Raw genomic sequence first — 19,256 nt, forward strand, 5'->3', positions numbered from 1 at the left:
GCATATAGTCTTTCAAAAGAATGTTTTTGAAATAGATGCCAAGATGTGGTACTGCTGGATCAGATGGTAGTTCTATAGAACTCGTCCACCTTACAGCTAGCAATACCTCTTAGAACATGACAAAGGAGGCAACCAGAGTATCAAACTACACCTTTTGTACTTTTACCAGAAGTGACAAATAATTTCTTGCAATCCTTTGACCATAATGAAGCAGATGTGCTTCTTCTGCAAAAGAAATATAAAGGTCTACATAGAATGTTTGGTTGTTCCTTGTTATTTTCCATTCGAGTCCTGGAATTTTTTTTCAATTTTAAATATATACTATTAATCTCTGTGGCATTTACTGTGCCTAATAATCTTCCAATGTTGTTTTATTTCTTTTTGCCAACTTACTTTTAAGTTCCTAGAAATCTACCATCTTTTAAAAAACATTTTTAAAAAATTGAGATTCTTTGGTTTGCAATACTCTTAATGTATTTTACTCTTAATTTTATGTATTCATTAAATTTCATATGTGGTAAAGCAGCCATTCCGCTTAGAATAGTTTATTATAATATCCTACGGCTATCTCTATTAATAGAGTACTTATTCTGTATAAGTTTTCTTGGTTTCTTTCATTGAATTCTGAGAGGCAATTTATGTTGTCTTTGTTATTTTATTCCCAGTATGCAGCATTATTCCTGATGAGTATATTGGTTATCTTATTTTATAAAAGATATATTTATGATTAGCACCTAGTTGTATTTGAGTCGGTTAGGTTTCTTCGTGGCTTAATACCTCCAATATCTCCTCTGTGTATCTTAACTCCTTGATTGTCAGGAACTCACTTCCATCTAGAGTTTATAGATGAATTCTGCTTGTTAAACTTGTTAGTTTGGAAAGAGATAGAAGTATAATTAAAGGTTTTTTTTCTCTTTTGTTTTGTGTCCACACCTGAATTGGTGCTCAGTTCTCCTCTTAGTGGTCCTGGGTTGGGTCATGGTTCCTTTTGCTGAAGATAACAGCTCCTGGTTGCAAAGCATGCACTTCAGTCCTTAAGCCATCACTTTGGCTCCACTGCATTTAAAAATATGTTTCTTTTTAACTGAGGTTTTTTTCCCTAATACTGTTTAATTACCCATTTGAATCATTTAGTTGAGGTCTGACACTTCCTAGTATTAGTGTCTGATCGATCCCACAAGTTGATGACTCAGTCCTTTGAAAACTATCTCTACTTAAAGTCCAAGTCCAAATCCCAGGCCTGTCATATTTTTTCACTGGCACATTTTCAGTTAGGAATTTCCATTCCCTGCCTCCTCCGGTTTCATACTTTGCTAGAAAGATTCACAAAACCTAGGATACACTTAAGTTAGCAAGATGATCACAAAGGATATAACTCAGGAATGTAAGAAAAGTATAGAATAAGATATGGTATAGCAGAAAAGTATAGACTTCTGTACCCTTTCTGTGCTTTTGTCTAGCCACCTGCATGTGTTAACTAGTACTGAACTCTGAACCTCAATTGTGGGTTTTTGTTTTCTAAAACTTATTATCACTAGCCCCTTTCTGTTCCCTTCCTGAAGGTTGGTAGTTAACCGAAAGTTTGCCATCTTAAGTGCTTGTTCTTTCCTGGGGTTGTCTAGAGATCTGTATCCTAAAGAACATGATTATATGAGCAATGATTTTTTTAAAAGGGGATTGTGAGTCCAATAAAAGATAATTCTTTCTCTTAGGAAATCGCAAGAGTTTTCAGAGCTCCGTACCAGGAGATCAAATATACGTTTACATTAGACTCTAGAAATATTTACTTTAGTTGGTATTATTATATGCTTTAAGATGACTTTTTGCAGTGGGCTATTGATTTAAGTAATTCTTTCACCTCTTTGTATTGTAGCAGTCGTGTTTATAATAATGCTTGTGACTTTTATTTATGTATTTTTCCCCCTTTTTATTCTTAGGTGGCCTTGGAGGACTTGCTGGTCTAAGTAGTTTGGGTTTGAATACCACTAACTTTTCTGAACTACAAAGCCAGATGCAACGGCAACTTATGTCCAATCCTGAAATGATGGTCCAGATCATGGAAAATCCTTTTGTACAGAGCATGCTCTCAAATCCTGATCTCATGAGACAGTTAATTATGGCCAATCCACAAATGCAGCAATTAATACAGAGAAATCCAGAAATTAGCCACATGCTGAATAATCCAGATATTATGAGACAAGTATGTGAAACTTACTTTGAATTAATATTGCAAAAATTTACATGTACATCTTATTTTTATGCTAATCATAGGGGCTGGGGAGGAGGAAGAAATCAAATCCTACTCAGGAAAATTCAACTAAGTTTTGGTTTAAAATATTCTGCTATTACTGAGATACTGAGGCATATTTGACACAGAGCATTCTATTCATTGCAGGGCTGCATTATAGTAATTTGTATACAGATGTTGATTTCCCCTCTTTTGTTTCTGCTGTTGATGTAAGTGGGAATTGGCAAAGCCTTGCAAGCTACCCGTGATGTATTCAATATGCCAAACACAGTAACAAGTCTCACAATGGAGACATTACTGGGCCCACTCTAGCAAATAGATGAGCAATGGGAGGACAGTGCTACAGTGCAGTGCACACATATGATTGTGGTGTTTGTATACATAGTTGTGTTGTGCTCACAGGGTGTTGTGCATTTGCTTTTGGTTCTTGCATACATGCTCATTGAGGGTTTGCACATCTCTTGTTGCTGTGCTTGAAGGGTCCACACAGTTTAGTTTTATTTTATTGTATATAAAGGTAAAGGCCCTCCCGTTGATCGTCGATTTGCTCGAGCGGGCCCAGTAACGTCTCCATTGGAGACTTTGTTGTTACTGTGTCTGGCATATCAAATACTCTCGGTAGCTTGCCGGGCTCTAATTTCTTATTTAGTTTTATTTTGGGCCACAGCTGATGGTGCTGAAGACTTAGTCCTTGTGTGCACAGGGGTCATTCTGGAAGTGTTTAGGTGATTATATATAGTTCCAGGGATTGAACCAGTCATTATCTACAAAGCAAGCTAACCTTGTGCTATTTCTCTGACCCACAAGGGTCTGCATACTTCAGTTGCAGTACTTGTTCATGCTTGCTTCATAAATTGGAGAACACACTTTTATTTCAGTACCAGGGGTGGCAGAGATGGGAGCTGCCGGGACCAGCACAGGGCATCAAACTCATCAACTGCACAGCACGCACTTTTTACCTTTGAGCCATTCCCTGAGCCCTTCAAGATTTTTTCTCTTGAGATAGAGTTTTTCAGACCTATTCTTAGCAACTTTTAAATACGTAATTAACTATAGTCACCATGGCATACATTGTATTCCCAGACTTATTTTTACTTTTGGGGCCACCGGTGGTGCTCAAGGCTTACTCCACACTCTGTACTTTGTAATCTCTCTTGGCAGGTTTGGGGTATGGGTATCAAACTTAGGTTGGCTGCGTGCAAGGCAAGCACCCTACCTGCTGTACTATCACTTGGACTCACCCAGGCTTTCATATTTACAAAATGAAAGTTTTATCTTTTGAGATTTATCACTCATTCCCTCTCCTCTTCCTCTATCTTGGTCTCAACCATTGGTAGACATCAATTTTACCCTGTATGTATAAGATGATACAGGGCTTGTCTTTAGTGACTTAAAATGATGTCCCCCCCCGCCCCCCTCCCGTTCATTCGTATTGTTACTGATGACATCATTTCATTCTACACATACATGTCACATTTTCTTTATCTGTTTATGGTCACTGGCTGGTTTCCATATGTTGACTATTACAAATAATGCTGCAGTGGATTTGAGAGTGCACGACACCTTTTTGAGTTAGTGTTTTTATTCAGATACATTGGCAGAGGTGGAATTGTTGGATATATAGTTGTTTGATTTTTAATTTCTTTTTTTTTTCTTTTTTTGGGTCACACTTGGCAATACACAGGGATGTTACTCCTGGCTTTGCACTCAGGAATTACTCCTGGCAGTGCTCGGGGGACCATGTGGGATGCTGGGAATATAACCCTGGTTGGCCATGTGCAAAGCAAACACCCTACCCACTGTACTACCACTCCAGCCCCAGATTTTTAATTTCTTGAGTAAAAATTAGTATGGAGGCATGTCTATAGAACCTGCACCAGTAACATTCTAATTGGTAGTGGTTTTCATGTGTTTCCTTGATGATTAGTGATGTTGAAAGTCTTTTTATCTGTTGATCATCTGCTTTCATTGGAAAAATGTCTAGTTTAGTCATCTGATTTAAAATTTGAATTCTTCATGCATATTTGATATTTTCTCGAGCGTAGATTTGCAAATATATTCTCATTTTTATTAAGTAGGTTCACTTCTCTTTTCCACCCCCCTCCCCCCCTGCCTTCCCAGTTGTTCCTCAGGAAGCCCAAATACCCCACCAGCAAAATTACTGGGTAAATGGGCCAGAGTTTCACTGTCAGGGTATGAAGATACGCTATTGCTTGGACCATGTGGTGCCAGGAATCACCAACTATGTTGGGCCTTGGGGCCCTGATTGCTGCACCCAGCTATACTCAGGTGGTGCCAGGAATCAAATCTGGGTTTAGACGTGTGCTGAGCAAACACTCTCTCCAGTGTAATATCTCCTGGCCTGCAATCTTTTATTTTATTGGTTTCCTTTGGCTAGCAGAAACTTTTTAGTTTGATGTGGTTCTACTTGTTTACTTGGCTTTTGTAACATTTAATTTCAGATTTTTAAAAAAATCTGTCAAGACTTAAAATTGAGGTGCTTACTTTCTGATGTTGTCTTTTAGAAGTTTTATAGCTTTGGGTTTTAATTTATTTCAAATTGGTTCCTGTATATGGCATAAGGCAGTGGTCCAGTTTCATTATTTTACACATTGCTCTTCAGTTTTCCCATCACTGCTTATTAGACTGTTTTCCCCCATTCTTACTACTTTGTTATAAGTTAGTTGAGCTATTTGGATATATTTCTCAACTCTTTATTCTCTTTTCATGTTTATGTATGCGTTTATATCAACGCCCTACAGTTTTGATTACCATGGCTTTCTAATCTAGTTTGAAGTCAGGGGGTAAAATGTCTGGTTCTCTTTCATATTTATAAAGGTCTGTGTTATTTTACTAATTTAAGAAATTTGAATTCATGTGATAGGCATTCATTAATAGCTGCATCTTATTTGTTATGTTAGACATGTTAGCTTAATTTTTGAAGTAAAATCTAGTAGAACTTTAAAAAATTTTTTTAGTTCTTGGGATTAGAAAGCAGAATTAGCAATAGGTTAATTTTTAAAATGCCACATAGTATTTCACTGAAACCCCTTCAACCCTCATTCAACTCTAGTTTTCATGGAAATCTTTTTTAGACCTTGGAACTTGCTCGGAATCCAGCAATGATGCAGGAAATGATGAGAAACCAGGACCGAGCCTTGAGCAACCTAGAAAGCATCCCAGGGGGATACAATGCATTACGGCGCATGTACACAGATATCCAGGAGCCAATGCTAAGTGCTGCTCAGGAACAGGTGATAATATGGGACTCAAGCCAAGGGATACTACTGTTTTAACAAATATGTGTCATTGAGGAGTACTTTTTTAAATGAGAATCATGGTTTTTATTAGGAGAAAAAAATATATATGGCCTTTAAGACAAAGCTTACTTGTAATTTTTTTTTTTTTAATTTTAGTTTGGTGGTAATCCGTTTGCTTCTTTAGTGAGCAATACATCTTCAGGTGAAGGTAGTCAACCTTCTCGTACAGAAAACAGAGACCCACTGCCTAATCCGTGGGCTCCACAGACTTCCCAGAGTTCATCTACTTCCAGTACTACCACCAGCACAGGGGGTGGCACTACTGGTACTGCTGCCAGTGGCACTGCTGGGCAGAGCTCGACTACGCCAAATTTGGGGCCTGGAGTAGGAGGTAAGTTCTGAATGTAACACCTTTTGTTGTCTTAGAATAATGAAGCCTTCCTTAGGTAAAAGTAAGCTTAAGTATGTAAGCTTAAGTATGTAATGGTTGCTATTAATCTTGTCTACAGTGTATTGGGAAGGTTTACTGAGGTTTTGCAGGAGTAATTTTGTGATTTTACTTGTGTGCTTATTAATAGACCACAAGCTTCCTGATTTTTATCTGGTTGTCTATTCTACACATGTATTTCTCAACCAGCAGCCATAAGCACTGCTGTGAGCACCCAGTATGTGGGGGGAGGGGGGACAAAGATGACACAGTCTCATAAATGGGTGAGGCAGGGTCCATGGCACAAAGTAAGAGGCCAACTGGTAGCAAAGGGATGCCACAGGAAGGAAACGGTGTTGGATAACAAGGATCCCCTAGCAGAAAAAAAATGGACAGATACTGTTCTAGATCAGTGGATTCTCAGTCTTGGCACCAGGCCTAAATTAGCTGTATTCTGTTTACCAGGTGTGTGAATGATGCTTTAACTCATGTGTCCTGGATCAGAATCTTTGGCAGAGGGGTTCAAGATTTGTATATTGTTGCTGCAAAGTCTGCAGAAAATCCAGACTTGTTTGGATAAGTTTTCTGTAGACTAGATGGAGAAATCCTAGTTTCAGCTATTCAGATACTTTATGCTAATAACTTACCCATGAATTAGTTCCAAAATTAGTAGCCACTTTTTTTTTTAATTAGTGAATCACCGTGAGGTAGTTACATACCTACAAACTTTTGTGCTTGCGTTTCAGTCATACAGTGCTCAAGTACCCATCCCTCCACCAGTGCCCATTCTCCACCACCAATGGTCCCAGTATCCTTCCCATCCCCCCCACTGCGCCTCTGTTGCAGGGCATTCCCTTTTTTTTTCTCTTTCCTTTTGGGTATTGTAGTTTGCAGTAGAGGAATTGAGTGGCCATTGTGTTCAGTCTATAGTTTAGTAGCCACTTTGAATGCTATAACATTTAGCATATTAAAATAGAATAAATGAAATTTTGTGGTCACTTTCTTTATAGGAGAGGAATTTGCTATGTTTTAGAAAATGTCTCTCTGTCTTGGCAGAAGTAGAATGATAGGATGCTGGAGATGAATTTTAAAAAACTCTTTACTAAGGAGCTGGGGAGATGGTTCATCAGCTAGGGGCCTATATCATGCAAAGGCATAGACAGAACAAAGTAGGAACCCCAGGCCACATTACCTCTCAAATATTTTTGATGTACCACTGGTGCCCCCAGCACCATCTGGTGTGCCCTGGTGGCTTCCAGCACCATTGGGCCTGAGCAGGAGGACATTGCTGAAACAACCAGCTATCTGAGCGTTTCATTACTGAGAAGGGAAATCAGAATGTGGAGAATAATTGGTGTTTACATTGGTATTCTTTAAAGATTACAGTGGAGGAGCTGGAGAAATAATACAGCAGGCTATGCGTTTGCTTTGTATGATGTGCCTGACCAGGCTTCAGCCCCTGGCATCCCAGGCGTAAGCTGTTTTAGTTTCTGAACACACTGCTGGTATGGTCCAGAAACCAAAAGATTAAAATTAAGAATATAATATATATTATGAGGGGTTTGTGTTTTTTGGGTGAGGAAGGATATATGTCAGGCTTTATGAGATAGTACCTGCAAGAGGAAAAAGTATCATGTTTTGCATTTTACTTAGTGTTTATTTGATTTTCTTCTACAAAAGATGCTTTATTACATTTGAAGTTCTTAAAGCAGAGAGAAAGAAAGACAAGACCTCACAAAAGGTTATCAGATTTCCTTCTGGGTGAATCATCCTCACTGTATGATAGTCTGTAGCAGTGCTTTCGAAGTGTCTTTTATACTCATTGACAGTTAACAACAGTGGTCCTCATCTTTGGTAAACAACAGAAAATCAGTTTTGCCACTTTTTATTCTGCTCCCTAATTTTAATTTGAAAATTTCATGTTTATGTTTGCCTCAAAGTAAAAGAAAAACAAAAAACAGTAAATATGAACTTTTACTCTTCTACCTGTAAAATTAAATTCTTGTTGGTTTCTTTATCCAGTATAGAATGTGAGAAAATCTTAAGAGTGTAACATTTTCTCACATCTACAAATATCTCCTGTAAGAAGGCAGATAATATTTTAATTGGTCTTTATTGTGTTTTGTCAGTCTGTTGCAGCTCATACTGATAAAATATTTTTACTTAAGATATGTAGTCATTATAAAACTATGATTTTTATAGTGTATTTGCCAACCAGAAAGCATGTATATAGAATTACAATTTTCTTTGCATTTTTTATGTCTTCGCAACTTATTTCTGGTTGGTTAAGTAGTGCCCCCTTAATAGTACAATTAAAGTTTTCAATGTGAAGATTCTGTTTATTTAGATGGGGGTAAAAATAAAAGCTTCCAAAACAGCCTTAGCTCAAATGATTCCTGTTGCATATTTGTGGGAAAAGAGAGCTAGCTTGTCTTTTACAGAACAAGATTTGATAATGCTACTTGGCAATGTGATTCAGACAATTTTTAATTGTCAAAATGACTTAATCATGCTCTGCATTTTGCTTGTAAATGGTATTTTGCTTTGTGATTTTTGGGTTGAGTTCATTGAGAAAATAACGTCTCTACCAAAAGGGAATATAAATAGGCAAACTAATTATTTGATACTATGGTTGAGTGTTTCAGAAAAATATGTCTGAGCTCTAACATTCTCCCTCCAAAAAGGGGGCAATAACTTTTACTTCTTTAGAAAAAATAACAGAACTTAAAAACTGTCTCTTAAGTGATTCAAGCGATTATACAGATGTAGAGCAGGGTGTGTAAGTGCTTGCCTTGCATGCTGTTGATGTATTTCATTCTTAGCACTTGCACATAATGCTTAGAGCAACTCCAGCAGTCACTCCTGAGCACCAGTGGTATATTCCCTAATATACCCCAAAAAACAAAACAAACAGTACATGGGTTTAACAAAATTATGTAAGATTGAGCAAGTCATGATATTATTAAAACTTACGGAATTTACTTTGGGTAAGTTAACAAAACTGAATTGATATTCACCATTGATAGTTCTGCTGTTGAATAACAGTTCAAATATTTTCTGTAGAACCTGCCAGTGAATAAGAGTTGTTTTTAAATACAAACTTGATTGATTTTTAAGAAAAACTTCATATATTTGTCCAACTAATAATTTTAATCTTTGTTGTCTTTTCATTGTCAGATTTGCACATCTTAACAGATTCTACTTTTGAATTCTTATTTTCTCAATCTTCAGCAGTTTGTAGTTTATACAGAATGTTAAGAGAGGCTTTTTTTTTTCCTTTTTGGGTCACACTCGGCGATGCACAGGGGTTACTCCTGGCTCTGCGCTGAGGAATTACTCCTGGAGGTGCTCAGGGGACCATATGAGATGCTGGGAATCGAACCCGGGTCGGCCGTGTGCAAGGCAAATGCCCTGCCCGCTGTGCTATCGCTCCAACCCCAAGAGAGGCTATTTTTTAAGTCACTTCAAACTTAAATAATGTTACCAGTAACATCTAATTCTGAACAGAAGAATACCATTCAAAATAATTTGAGTTGTTTTAAAATTGAATATTGATGTTGAACTTCATGTCTTAAGTTTTTTTAATAAACTGTGCTTCCTGAAAGAGTAATGTTCTTCCCTCCTATAACTGCAAGATTTAGTTAATAATGTTTTGATTAATGACTAGTTTACTGCTTTCTTTGCAAAGTGTGTAGCCCTGGACAATAAATGAGTGCATTTATGTTTTAATAAAGGGTTGTTTATGGACATTGAAGTTTTCAATTCCATATATTTTTCATATTTCGCCCCAATTTTTTTCTTTAATCCTTTTATCTCAACCTAGTGTTGGGCTGTATTTAATCTGTATTTGAACAGCATGAGAAAAATAAGGGGAAAAATGGTTACACAGAAACAGCAAATTATACCTTTCAAAACTGAGTGGAGAAGCTGAGTTTTAAGTCACAAAGAGTTTGAGAACTTGAGTTTCAGTATATCCAGTAAGCAGTTGAAAATTTACACATTTGATGGAAAAAAATGAGTTTTTAAGGAAAACTTAAGTTATATAAGCTTCACTACTCAGCAGTGAGAGGGAAAAAAAAGAAAAATGTGGATAGTGACCACTTCACACACTAATTATCACAATTAGTGTTAGGGCAGATACTGTTTTCTTCATTTTACAGATGGGGAGATTAAAGTGGGAGGAAACATCATCAGTTGCGCAAGGCTACAGTTTACTAGATTTGAACCCAGGTGGTTTGATTTATGGACACATCTTTAGTCACTATTGTAGGCTCTGAGATGTACATGTGTCTATCATTTTGTTTAGTGAACACCAGTATTCACTGGGGTAGAAACCGGTGTCTATTTTTCGTTTGTGTGAAGAATTCTCTTTGAAGTGTGAAATACTGAGTTTAATACAGTGCACATTAAGTGATCCTGGAGGAAAAACTCCCTCAGACTTCTGAATTAGATTTTTCAGTAGTAATTTTATCTATACCTTAGCTTTTTCTTTTTTTGACTGTAAAACCCACCTTTTTCATTCACATAGTTTGCTGTAAATGGATTCAGAATGTTTAAAGTTATAAGCCATTTACCAGTATATTAAGCAAGTATTGTTGAAGATCTTAGTTTTTAAAATATGGTTTAATGGATACTGTATACCCATATAAATTGTTAAATTATGGACAGTATATATTGTATTTAAAGATTGACTTTTAAGGGTATCTTTTCCTTGATACAGTCTTTCTTTTTAAAACAAACTTTCAGCTAGTATGTTCAACACACCAGGAATGCAGAGCCTGTTGCAGCAAATAACTGAAAACCCACAGCTTATGCAAAACATGCTGTCTGCCCCCTACATGAGAAGCATGATGCAGTCTCTGAGCCAGAATCCTGATCTTGCTGCTCAGGTTAGTAGTAATTGTATGAAGAAAGACTGCATTGTGAATCAGTCTAATCAAATAATTGAAATTTTCTGCACATTTGTGTTCCTTAACACACTAGGGGGAAAAAGTGAACTGCATTTCTTTGCAATAAATAAGGCTTAATATATATTTAAGTGGCCTCATCTGCCTGTTCACTAGGTAGAAAGAAGTGTAGCTTTATGTTTAAAAGGTGAATATAAAAGTTTTGAATTGTTGGCCTTCCTTGTGTAATATGTAAAATTGGAAGTTTTTAAAACTAATTGGGGTAACAATTTAACAGTAGGGTTAAGTTCTGTGGCTTTGAGGTATAGTTCTTTTAAGATATATTTAGTGAAATGTAAATTTTGAAAGTGATTTTAAGTTACTGATACATTTGGAATTAATTTTGCTGATGAGATCACATAGATTTCTGATAATAGGTTCAAAGTAGCTATTATAAAATTTTTAAGGTTGGGTGGGGTATTTGTAGAAACTATTCTCTTTCTCTTTGGTGTAGATTCCTTTTACTCTCATTTGTTTACTGGCCCTCAGTTAATTTTCTAGCTAAAGTGGCCATACCTATGAAATGTAGGGTTATCAGTCCTAAATGCACATTTAAATTGGTTTGGGAATTGCACATATAGTAGCACTGTCCTCCAGTTGCTCATCGATTTTGCTCGAGCAGGCCCAGTAACGTCTCTATCGTGAGACTTGTTTTTACTGTGTTTGGCATATCAAATACATCACGAGTAGCTTGCCAGGCTTTGCCGTGCGGGCAAGATACTCGGTAGCTTGCCAGGCTCTCCGAGAGGGGCAGAGGAATTGAACTCGGGTCGGCCGCGTGGGCCGCATGCAAGGCAAATGCCCTACCCGCTGTACTATTGCTCACATATAGTATACTTTGGGAATTCTAAAATAGAAAAATCTTGACAACCTTCTGAGAGATTTTAGGTATAATTGCATTCTTAAGAACTGGGTGATTGGATATACCCTTAGATTGAGAATCATTATACTTGTAAAATCTTGAAGAATGTGAAATAACCCTTAGTTGTCTGTAGTTTATATTTGCATTGGGTGAAAGAGAGACGCAAGGAGTGTGGCACACACCTGGCTATGTTTAGGGATCTGGCAGTGCTCAGGGCTCCAGATGCAACTTGAGCCTGGGTTGGCCGTGTACGAGGCACCCTCTTAATCCACTTACTATTTCTCCGACCCTTGCTATGTATATATTTTTCTGTTTTGTTTTTGGTGGGCCAAAACTTGACTGTGTGCAGAGGGCTTTTACCCAGCTCTGTGTTCAGAGATTACTCCTGACTGGGGACCATGTGGGGTACCAGGGATCAGATTCATGTTAGCCCACATGCAGAGCAAGCACCTTATTACATTATTTCACTGCCTCCCTCTTTTTTAAAAGAATTCTGTAGTGATAAGAATTTGAGATTGTTTTCTTCATAGTTTATTCCCATCTCCAAAATTTGTTTTGATTAATAATTTTCCTTACCAAGTGAAATAGTTTATATTTTCTGTGTGCACCATGTTGTTTCAGATATATATGGCAGATGTTTTTGAGTTGTAATTCTCAGCAGTAGCTTCTGCCTCTTTTAAGTTAATGGTATTTTAAGTAAAGTTTAAAAAAATTTTTATATACTCATTATTTTGCATATTATTGTTATATCTTGTGAGGAATTGTATTAATAAAAAATCATGAGCCTGAGTAGTCAGTCATATCACACTTGACTGGCATGTTTAAAAAAATAATAAAAATATGTTGAGTAATCCTATGTTTATGCTTTATAATATATTTGAAAAATTTGTGTGTAGAAAATAACACTAAACTGTACATGGAGTTTCACTAATAAAAAAAAAGAAAATAACACTAAATATGCATGTTTTAAATTTCCAAACTAGCAAACACATTTTCAGTCACTGAACAGGTACACTTCAAATCATTTAACAATTTTACATTTATAGAGTATATTATTACACTAAAGAAAAATGTAATAAAGAAGGCTAGATGTGGTTATATTTTATTATAGATAATTTAAAATTATTACAATGTCAATGACAGGTTAAAGTCTGCCATTTTCTGTCCTAATTTCAGTTTTTAGATCAAAAGAATGTGAGTGAAAATAAATTATTATATTGACAGGTAAGTTAGGAGAAAAACTAATCAAATAAGATACAGTTTTCTAAGAATGAGTAAGTTTAAGTTAACATGCTTTTCAGATGATACAAAGTTTGAAAGATACTGCAATAACTTCATTATTGTGTTCCTAATTGAAAATAATGAAATAGCCAGTAAAGAAGCAGATTTGTTGATCTAACTACTTTAAGGTGAAGTCTGGGCACTTTGGAATAAATTCTGTAATCCATTGAATTTCTGACTTAATGCTTTAGTTGTTGTGTTCAACTAAATAAATGTAGTAATTTGTAAAACTAAAGGGAATTAAGGGGGTGTTTTCTCTTTTTTTTGTATTTGCATATAATTAATCTCAAATATGGTTAGCTCCTTGAGGGCAAGGATCATTTTCGACCCTAGACTTTGAATAGGTAAATAGTTACAGTAAATCATTGCTCATTGACTTTCTACTCCAACTGGGCAAACTAATAAAAAAATTGTTTATTTTGAAGCTATGAGAGTTTATTCTTTTCTGGTTTTGCTTTGCTTCTGATACTCTTAATTTTTGTGTATTTAACATCAGGTTAATAGTGACCCTGATTTTTAAATTCCTAATACCTGTTTGAGGATTAAGAGACATGCTACTGTTTTCATCTCTGATGGTAGTGAGGTTAAATCTAGATTTTAATCTTGGTGTTCTTAAGTGAATTTTTACATCTTTCAGGTCTAAAAGCATTTTACTATTTCCCCCAGACATCTGTTGGTAGTAGTTCTGGGCTTATTTTCACCTAGTTGCTCCATTTCTCTGACAAGTTGGTTGTTTGTGCTGTTATTTTTCTGGACCTAATACTTGCTGTTTTGTAGGAGATAAGTAGAATAGTTCCAGATCTGGATTTGTTTGTACTTGGCACTTGGGTGTTGAGGTGTTTAAGCATATTATGTATAGTTCATGTGTTGCTTCTTAAGTTTATGCTGTCAGTGTAGCAGAAAATGTTTCCTCATGAATGCCAGCTACTCTTTTAAGGCAACTATCTGCCTTTGCTCAAGGAAAGGCCTAAGAAAATACCTCTCTTCTCTCTCCCTCTCTTTTTTTTTAAGGATATTGCATGCCATTATCATAATCATCATTCTCATTGAGAGAGAAGATGCATCCTTTATTTTTTATTTAGTTTTGTTCTGGAGATTTCCTCTTGTGAACAGTAATTTCCCTTTTCCTTTTGCTCATATTCTACCTTCCTTGCTTTTAAGCGCCAGGTAAGGCGCTCGAGGGAAGATAGACTATTAAACAAGGTACATTACTTGTTTCAAATATTTCCAGTTAAAATTGTTTGAACACTTGCCCCATAGATGATGCTGAATAATCCCCTATTTGCTGGAAATCCTCAGCTTCAAGAACAAATGAGACAACAGCTCCCAACTTTCCTCCAACAAGTGAGTAAGATAAGATGCTAGCTCTCTTTGGTAATGATTTGCTTGGAAAAAAAAAACCTTAATCAATTTTCTTTTTCTTTGGCTGATAGAAAAACAGAATTGAGTTTGATATTGTCTATTTATGGAGAACTCAGCTTGATCTTAAACTAAGCCCCATTTCACTACTGACCTTTCGCTCATTTTTTTTTTTTCTGCACATAAATTCTGAGGAAAGGAACCTTTTTTTGGCTCTTGTGGATTTAGATTTTGAATGCTTTGTTAATACCATAAACCATTTCCTTTCACTTTACTAACTTTGAAGGGATTCATTCATGTTACACTTCATGGTTTTACTAATCTCAAATAACAGGGAGAGAGTTACCCTGTCCTGTTTTTCAGATTTGGTTTCTTTATAATGCTTTGATTCCTTCAAATTAATAAATATCTGTTTTCCACAGAGTAGATATCATTTCCTGAAACTCGGAATTAGCTAGATTAGAATTGTCAGTGTTGTCATGTAAGGAAGGTTTTAATATAATTTGAGATTGCCATGGTATTTATTTTTTAAAAAGATAAAAGAGAGGGCAGTCTTGGTGTTTTGAAACTGGTAGTTCAAGGGCTTTTAAATATTAGGTAATTATTCTCAGGTCTGTGAACTTATTCAGGGTTAGCTGGTGTCCTTCATGTATTATAATCTCTGCCTAGCTCTTTTTGTCAGGTGGTGCGTAATTATTTGGTAGTAAAGCTGAGCTCAAGACACATGTTTTAACTTCAAATTTGGAACTGTTGTTTTAGAGTGTGTGTTACTGGTAAAATTGTTTTACCAGCAATAGGTAACACTTGGTCAGAAGGAGTATGTGGTGTTCAACAAACATATTGCCATGTATTTAATTAGTTCATTTGGAGGTTGTCGCTTCAAAATAATTTATTTCTCTACTGTTGGAGAAAGGTGATAGTTGTGGCTTCCAGAACAGCTGATTATCTTTCATTTGGAAAAATGCTTTCATGGTGGACTTGGAAGGTCAAATACTGATTTGCACACCAGGATTCTGGTGAAAGAGGTGATTGTGTTTACTTTGGGAAAGAAACTGCAGAATATCAGTTTTAGGTTTTTCTCCAAAAACACAGCAAAAAGAAAAACATTTAAATTTAACTGTGACTTGAGTATTGTTTCCTCATTAACAACAATTTTTTTACTTCTTTCTTAGATGCAGAACCCTGATACATTATCAGCAATGTCAAACCCTAGAGCAATGCAGGCCTTGTTGCAGATCCAGCAGGGTTTACAGACTCTAGCAACAGAAGCTCCCGGCCTTATCCCAGGGTAGGCTGATTTTTTTAATGAGAATTATACATAGTATTCTTCTGATTTTTCCTCAGCTTTTTAAAGATGTCTTCAAAGTTAAAAAGACAGTTCTTTAAAAAATTTCACTTGTACTGTATTAAAAATTTAACTTGTACCATAAGCCTCCTTTTTTTTTTAAAAAAAAAAAAGGAAGGTTTGTCACTGATTTGTGTTTTTCCCTAGGTTTACCCCTACTCTGGGGACATTAGGAAATACTGGAAGCTCTTCAGGAACTAATGCATCCAGCTCTGTACCCAGCGAAAACACAAGCCCCACAGCAGGAACCACTGAACCTGGACACCAGCAGTTTATTCAACAAATGCTGCAGGCTCTTGCTGGAGTAAACCCTCAAGTAATGATTTTTTTTCAATCATGTTTTACATTTATTAATGTTGGACATCTCACACAAGAAAGGAAAAGGGACAGTACCTTTTTAATTTATTTTTTGTTTATATTTATTTTGTTTATAATAAAAGGCGCAGTATTATTATAGTGATTATAAAACAGGTCTTGCCAAAAATGTTATGTGTGGTACTAGAAGACACTTTAGTGTGGACACTGAAAGAAATGCTATAGTTTTTGTAAAAAAGCACTGTGCTATCCAATGCTTAATTTTTAGAATTGACTTGTAAAATTCATTTTTGTTATTCTCTCTTAAGAAACAAGGTTTTTTTGGAAGTTACTTGAGAAGTATGTCAGAAAAAAGAGAGATTTGGTTATCACTAATACCTTCAAAACACAACCTATCTAGTTTTTTGCTTTTGATTCAGGCCACCAAACCATGGTGGTCCTCAGGGACTAACCCTGATTCAGCTGGCTGGATGTGGGTAACTTCTGGTGGTACTTGGAACCACCTGTTGGAGATTGAAAACTGCATGCAAAGCATGTGCTCAGCCTGTTAGCTTTCTAGTATCCTGTGTAGGTTTTTTTTTTTTTTTTTTTATTGAATAACCGTAAGATACAAAGCTTTCAGGTTTAAGTCTTGGTCATATAATGATCAAACACCCATCCCTTCAGCAGTGCACATGTTCTACCACCAAGAACCCCAGTATGTCCCCCCTCCTAGTCCTCCCCCTGCTAGTGTGGCAGATGATTTCCATTTTTCTCTCTACTTTGATAGCATTCAATTTTTTGACAGAAGACCTACCATTATTATTTGGAATTTTCCCCCAACATTCAGACCTGCCGAGAAGGCATCATTAGATAATTTGTTTTCTAGAGCCCGGCAAGCTACCGAGAGTATTCGATATGCCAGACACAGTAACAACAAAGTCTCCAATGGAGACGTTACTGGGCCCGCTCGAGCAAATCGACGATCAACGGGAGGGCCTTTACCTTACCTTACCTTATTGCTGATAATGAAGAGCATGTGACATTGCGAGCCGCACAGTTTTGGATATCTGATATTTTTGTAATTAAGTCCAGAGGGATTTCTGCCAGAAGCTGCTGGGTTCCAGGATTGGTTTGTGTGCCTCTGGGATCATGGCCATTCGGGAGCCGGAGGAGCCGTTCATGGGCGGCAACTCGGGGTCTCGTCACAGCAGGGAGGAGGGCCGTTTTCAGCCCCCATCCCATAAGGCCCTGCATGTCTCGTCACTGCAACCTGTCTAGTTTTTTATTTTGAAGTATGAAGCCCTGACTATTTCCATTAACATTCCATCTTCTGTGATAATGTTAAATATTTATACCTCGCAAACAAAGCTAAAATTGTGAACTTCTTATAATGCTCCAGCATCTGGTAATATTTCATTGGCTTTACTAAAAATGAGCCTTTATACAAATAATGATTGCGTACAGGTTGCCCCCTGCATAGCAAAAAATACAGCATACTTTCTTATTTAAAACCATATTCAAATTCATAAACGGGTAGTACTCAAACATTTGTATTTCTGATCTCTAGTATAGTTTGTAACTCAGTAATATCATGAAGTTAATTTTTAAAAATTAGTTACTGAACAGAAGTACTATATAGGCTCTTATATCAGAATTGCCAAGATTGAGTGATTGCTTTCATAGTTTGTCTTTATTTCTGAAGGAAAATTTGATCCTTAATTTTCAGGAAGATGAGGTATATATAGTCTGTGGGCCTGAAATTGGAACATTTTTTTAGAAAGACTTGGCCAATCACAGGTTGGTCAGTTCAGTAGTTACAGATACAATATCTAGTTAAAATTTAACTCCAGAGGTGCTGGAGTGGTAGTACAGCAGGCACAGAGCTTGCCTTACACATGACCAACCCTGGTTTGATCCCTGGCATCCCATATGGTCCCCTGAACACCGCTAGGAGTAATTCCTGAATGCAGAGCCAGGGTTAAACCCAGAGTATTTGTAGGTGTGCATCCTCTCCTTCTCCTCCCCCGCCGCCCCCCGTATATTGGCATATAAATATTGCTACATTTTTGTATTGGGCTGGAGCAATAGCACAGCTGTAGGGTGTTTGCCTTGTGCGCAGTCAGCCCGGCTGAGCCAGGTTCGATTCCTCCACCCCTCTCGGAGAGCCCAGCAAGCTACCGAGAGAATCTCGCTCGTACGGCAGAAGCCTGGCAAGCTACCTGTGACGTATTCAATATGCCAAACATAGTAACAACAAGTCTCACAATGGAGACGTTACTGGGCCCGCTCGAGCAAATCGATGAACAACGGGAGGACCGTGACCGTGACATTTTTGTATGTGTTCTTGAGCTTAGCTGTGTCTAATATGTGAGTATTAGGCATGTGGTTGGGTTCCTTGCCCAGGCATGTGACTTGGGGTTGGGGGAAGAGTGTGAGCATGTGTGCATGCTTGTACAGTACCAGGGTTGAACCTGGGTCTTCTGCATAGAAAGCATATATATATATTCCCTCCCGTTGATCGTCAATTTGCTCGAGCGGGCCCAGTAACGTCTCCATTGGAGACTTTGTTGTTACTGTGTCTGGCATATCAAATACTCTTGGTAGCTTGCCGGGCTCTCCGAGAGGGGCAGAGGAATCGAACTCGGGTCGGCCATGTTGGCCGCTTGTAAGGTAAACACCCTACCGCTGTGCTGTCGCTCCAGCCCATACTCAGAGCTATTGAGCTATCATTTCAACTCCTGTACCTTTTTTGTTTTTGTTTTAATATTTTGTTTGGGGGCCACGCCCAGCTTATTCCTGGCACTCAGGGGTTACTCCTGGCAGTCTTTGGGGTCCTATGGGGTGCTGGGATTGAACCTAGATTGGATGCTCTAAGGAATATGTCCTATATGCTATACTGTCTCTGAGCTGCTAAATTTTTCAGAGCTGAGGTATATTAATGTTTTTGATACTGATTAGTTCTAAATTTAGGTCGTTTGAAGTAAGAAAACGAAGGAGCATATGAACATAAATAGGTTGAATATGGCGCAGATGAAAGACTTTTGCACCTTAGTAAGGCAGCACTGTCACTGTCACTGCCCTCCTGTTGTTCATCAATTTGCTCAATCAGGCCCAGTAACATTGTAAGACTTATTACTGTGTTTGGCATATCGAATACACTGTGGGTAGCTTGCCGGGCTCTGCTAGAGGGGCGGAGGAATCGAACTCTGGTCGGCCGTGTTGGCTGCGTGC

General features: G+C 37.3%; 1 protein-coding gene across 2 annotated transcripts in view; it reads left to right on the forward strand.

Annotated features, from left to right (window-relative positions):
• UBQLN1 (ubiquilin 1) overlaps positions 1-19,256 on the forward strand; it is a 45,836-nt gene that overhangs the window by 24,496 nt on the left and 2,084 nt on the right. The window contains exons 4-10 of one of the 2 annotated variants that reach the window (XM_056122463.1): positions 1,938-2,200; positions 5,344-5,502; positions 5,665-5,899; positions 10,682-10,824; positions 14,285-14,368; positions 15,556-15,671; positions 15,876-16,044. In XM_056122463.1, the coding sequence (XP_055978438.1) occupies positions 1,938-2,200; positions 5,344-5,502; positions 5,665-5,899; positions 10,682-10,824; positions 14,285-14,368; positions 15,556-15,671; positions 15,876-16,044 (1,169 nt within the window). The remainder of the gene's footprint in view (positions 1-1,937; positions 2,201-5,343; positions 5,503-5,664; positions 5,900-10,681; positions 10,825-14,284; positions 14,369-15,555; positions 15,672-15,875; positions 16,045-19,256) is intronic. The other variant, XM_056122464.1, reaches the window with a different exon arrangement.

This window comes from Sorex fumeus, unplaced genomic scaffold, assembly GCF_029834395.1.
Source record: "Sorex fumeus unplaced genomic scaffold, SorFum_2.1 ptg000046l, whole genome shotgun sequence".
Lineage (NCBI taxonomy): Eukaryota > Metazoa > Chordata > Mammalia > Eulipotyphla > Soricidae > Sorex > Sorex fumeus.